Source organism: Mangifera indica, chromosome 4 (genome assembly GCF_011075055.1).
Source record: "Mangifera indica cultivar Alphonso chromosome 4, CATAS_Mindica_2.1, whole genome shotgun sequence".
In the NCBI taxonomy this organism is placed as follows: Eukaryota; Viridiplantae; Streptophyta; class Magnoliopsida; order Sapindales; family Anacardiaceae; genus Mangifera; species Mangifera indica.
This window is the reverse complement of record NC_058140.1, coordinates 3,375,928-3,377,505: the sequence shown is the minus strand read 5'-3', so window position 1 is coordinate 3,377,505 and position 1,578 is coordinate 3,375,928. Positions and strand designations below refer to the sequence as shown.

General features: G+C 33.5%; 1 protein-coding gene across 1 annotated transcript; it reads left to right on the top strand.

Annotated features, from left to right (window-relative positions):
- LOC123214860 (protein RGF1 INDUCIBLE TRANSCRIPTION FACTOR 1-like) lies at positions 1-1,343 on the top strand. Its single transcript, XM_044634864.1, has 3 exons — positions 1-472; positions 545-703; positions 803-1,343. Exons 1-3 carry the CDS (start codon positions 215-217, stop codon positions 1,052-1,054), a joined length of 669 nt encoding a protein of 222 aa, XP_044490799.1. The 5' UTR covers positions 1-214; the 3' UTR covers positions 1,055-1,343.
- The last annotated feature ends 235 nt before the right edge of the window (positions 1,344-1,578 follow it).

Below are 1,578 nucleotides of genomic sequence, written 5' to 3'. Positions count from 1 at the left end.
TTTATTCTTTCCATAATCTTTTCTCTCCTTTCGTCTTCTTTAATTCACAAACAAACCCTTTTGCAGTCCTTACATCTTCTTCCTTTTACTCTCACCACAATCAAACCCTTCAAATACCTTAAAAATGGTACCATTTTTTGCATAATTTGATTGTGTTTTACCCTCAGGTTATTGAATCTTGAGTGTTTAGCAGGTGGGATATAAGTTGATAATAATGAAGAAGAAGACCGGCGGCGGTGGCGATTGGCTGAGCACACTTTTGCACTGCGAGTTCTTCCTTTCTTGTATTGAACATCAACAACTAAGAAAGAATGAAAAGAACGTTTTTTGTATCGACTGTAATCTCGATTTTTGCCGGCACTGTGAGGCGGCTCACGGCCTCCATCGCCGTCTCCAGATCTGCAAATATGTTTATCAGGATGTTGTTCGGCTCCAAGACATGCAAAAACATCTCGATTGCTCCAAAATTCAGGTTGGTTTTTACCAATTTATGCAATTTGAGTACAATTTTATATAATTTGATTGAACTTGTTTGGTTTCGCAGACATATAAAATCAATGGCGAAAAGGCTGTGCACTTGAATCCTCGCCCTCAATTGAAAGACGCAAAGCCATCAACGAAATCGAAGATGGGTGCCTCATGTGAAGCCTGCGGAAGATATCTTCAAGACTTGCCGAACCGTTTTTGTTCAATCGCTTGCAAGGTTTTTAATTAACTAAACTCAGAATTCAAACAATTTCTTCAACTTCATTTTGCAGTTCCAATTTGGATAATCTTAACAACGCTGTGATGGACTTTACAGGTTTATGTAGTTTCAGTGAAGCCAAAAGATGAAAGCCATAAAATAATATCAATCCCAATCCATGAATGCAATGATCTTTCATGGAAGAAAAACTACAACAATTCAGAAAATAGTTCAAGTGGTAAAGATTCGTCTCTTTCTTTAACTGATCCATCTGATGAGAGTCAAGGCATTATGTTAAATTCAGGATTGAAGCCAAGGAAGCAATTGCACAAGAGAAAAGGCATCCCTCACAGAGCTCCCTTATGTTAAAATCGAATCATTTCATCCTAAATATCTCTTTATTATTCATGTTTAAAATTAAAAAAAAAAACCCAGCTATAATATTTTATATATTATCATGAACTCATTTTAGGATCTTGTTTTGATCTTTAAATTATCTCTTAATCAAAATTTAAAGTTCAATAAGAAAAGAATCCTAACATTAAGATAAAGGATTTGCTTTTTGGGTGTATAGGAAAAGTGGGTTGATTTGATTTGATTAGATTATACTTGATTATAGTTTTTCTTTTGTATTATTGATTGAATTATACATTTTTCATATGCCTTCAATATAATTATTAGTCTTACATTTTAATGTGATTTGGTTAGTATAATGGTCATTTTCGATAGGAATGTTTTGAATAATGATAACATGAGTATGTTCACTTTATTTTTCTTTTTCTTTTTGTATTTATATTCTGATTGGTTGACCGTCATAGATAGAGAGATTTATCTAAATCTCTATCAAATCAATGGCAATGTCACATTCAATTAGGTCATTGATAGAATGGCCC

What these genes read in the sequence shown, in the direction of transcription:
- LOC123214860 (XM_044634864.1), top strand. Translation starts at nt 215, where the DNA reads ATGAAGAAGAAGACCGGCGGCGGTGGCGATTGGCTGAGCACACTTTTG. An exon ending in TCGATTGCTCCAAAATTCAG is followed by an intron (nt 473 to 544) that starts GTTGGTTTTTAC and finishes TTGGTTTCGCAG; the next exon opens with ACATATAAAATCAATGGCGA. An exon ending in TTTGTTCAATCGCTTGCAAG is followed by an intron (nt 704 to 802) that starts GTTTTTAATTAA and finishes TGGACTTTACAG; the next exon opens with GTTTATGTAGTTTCAGTGAA.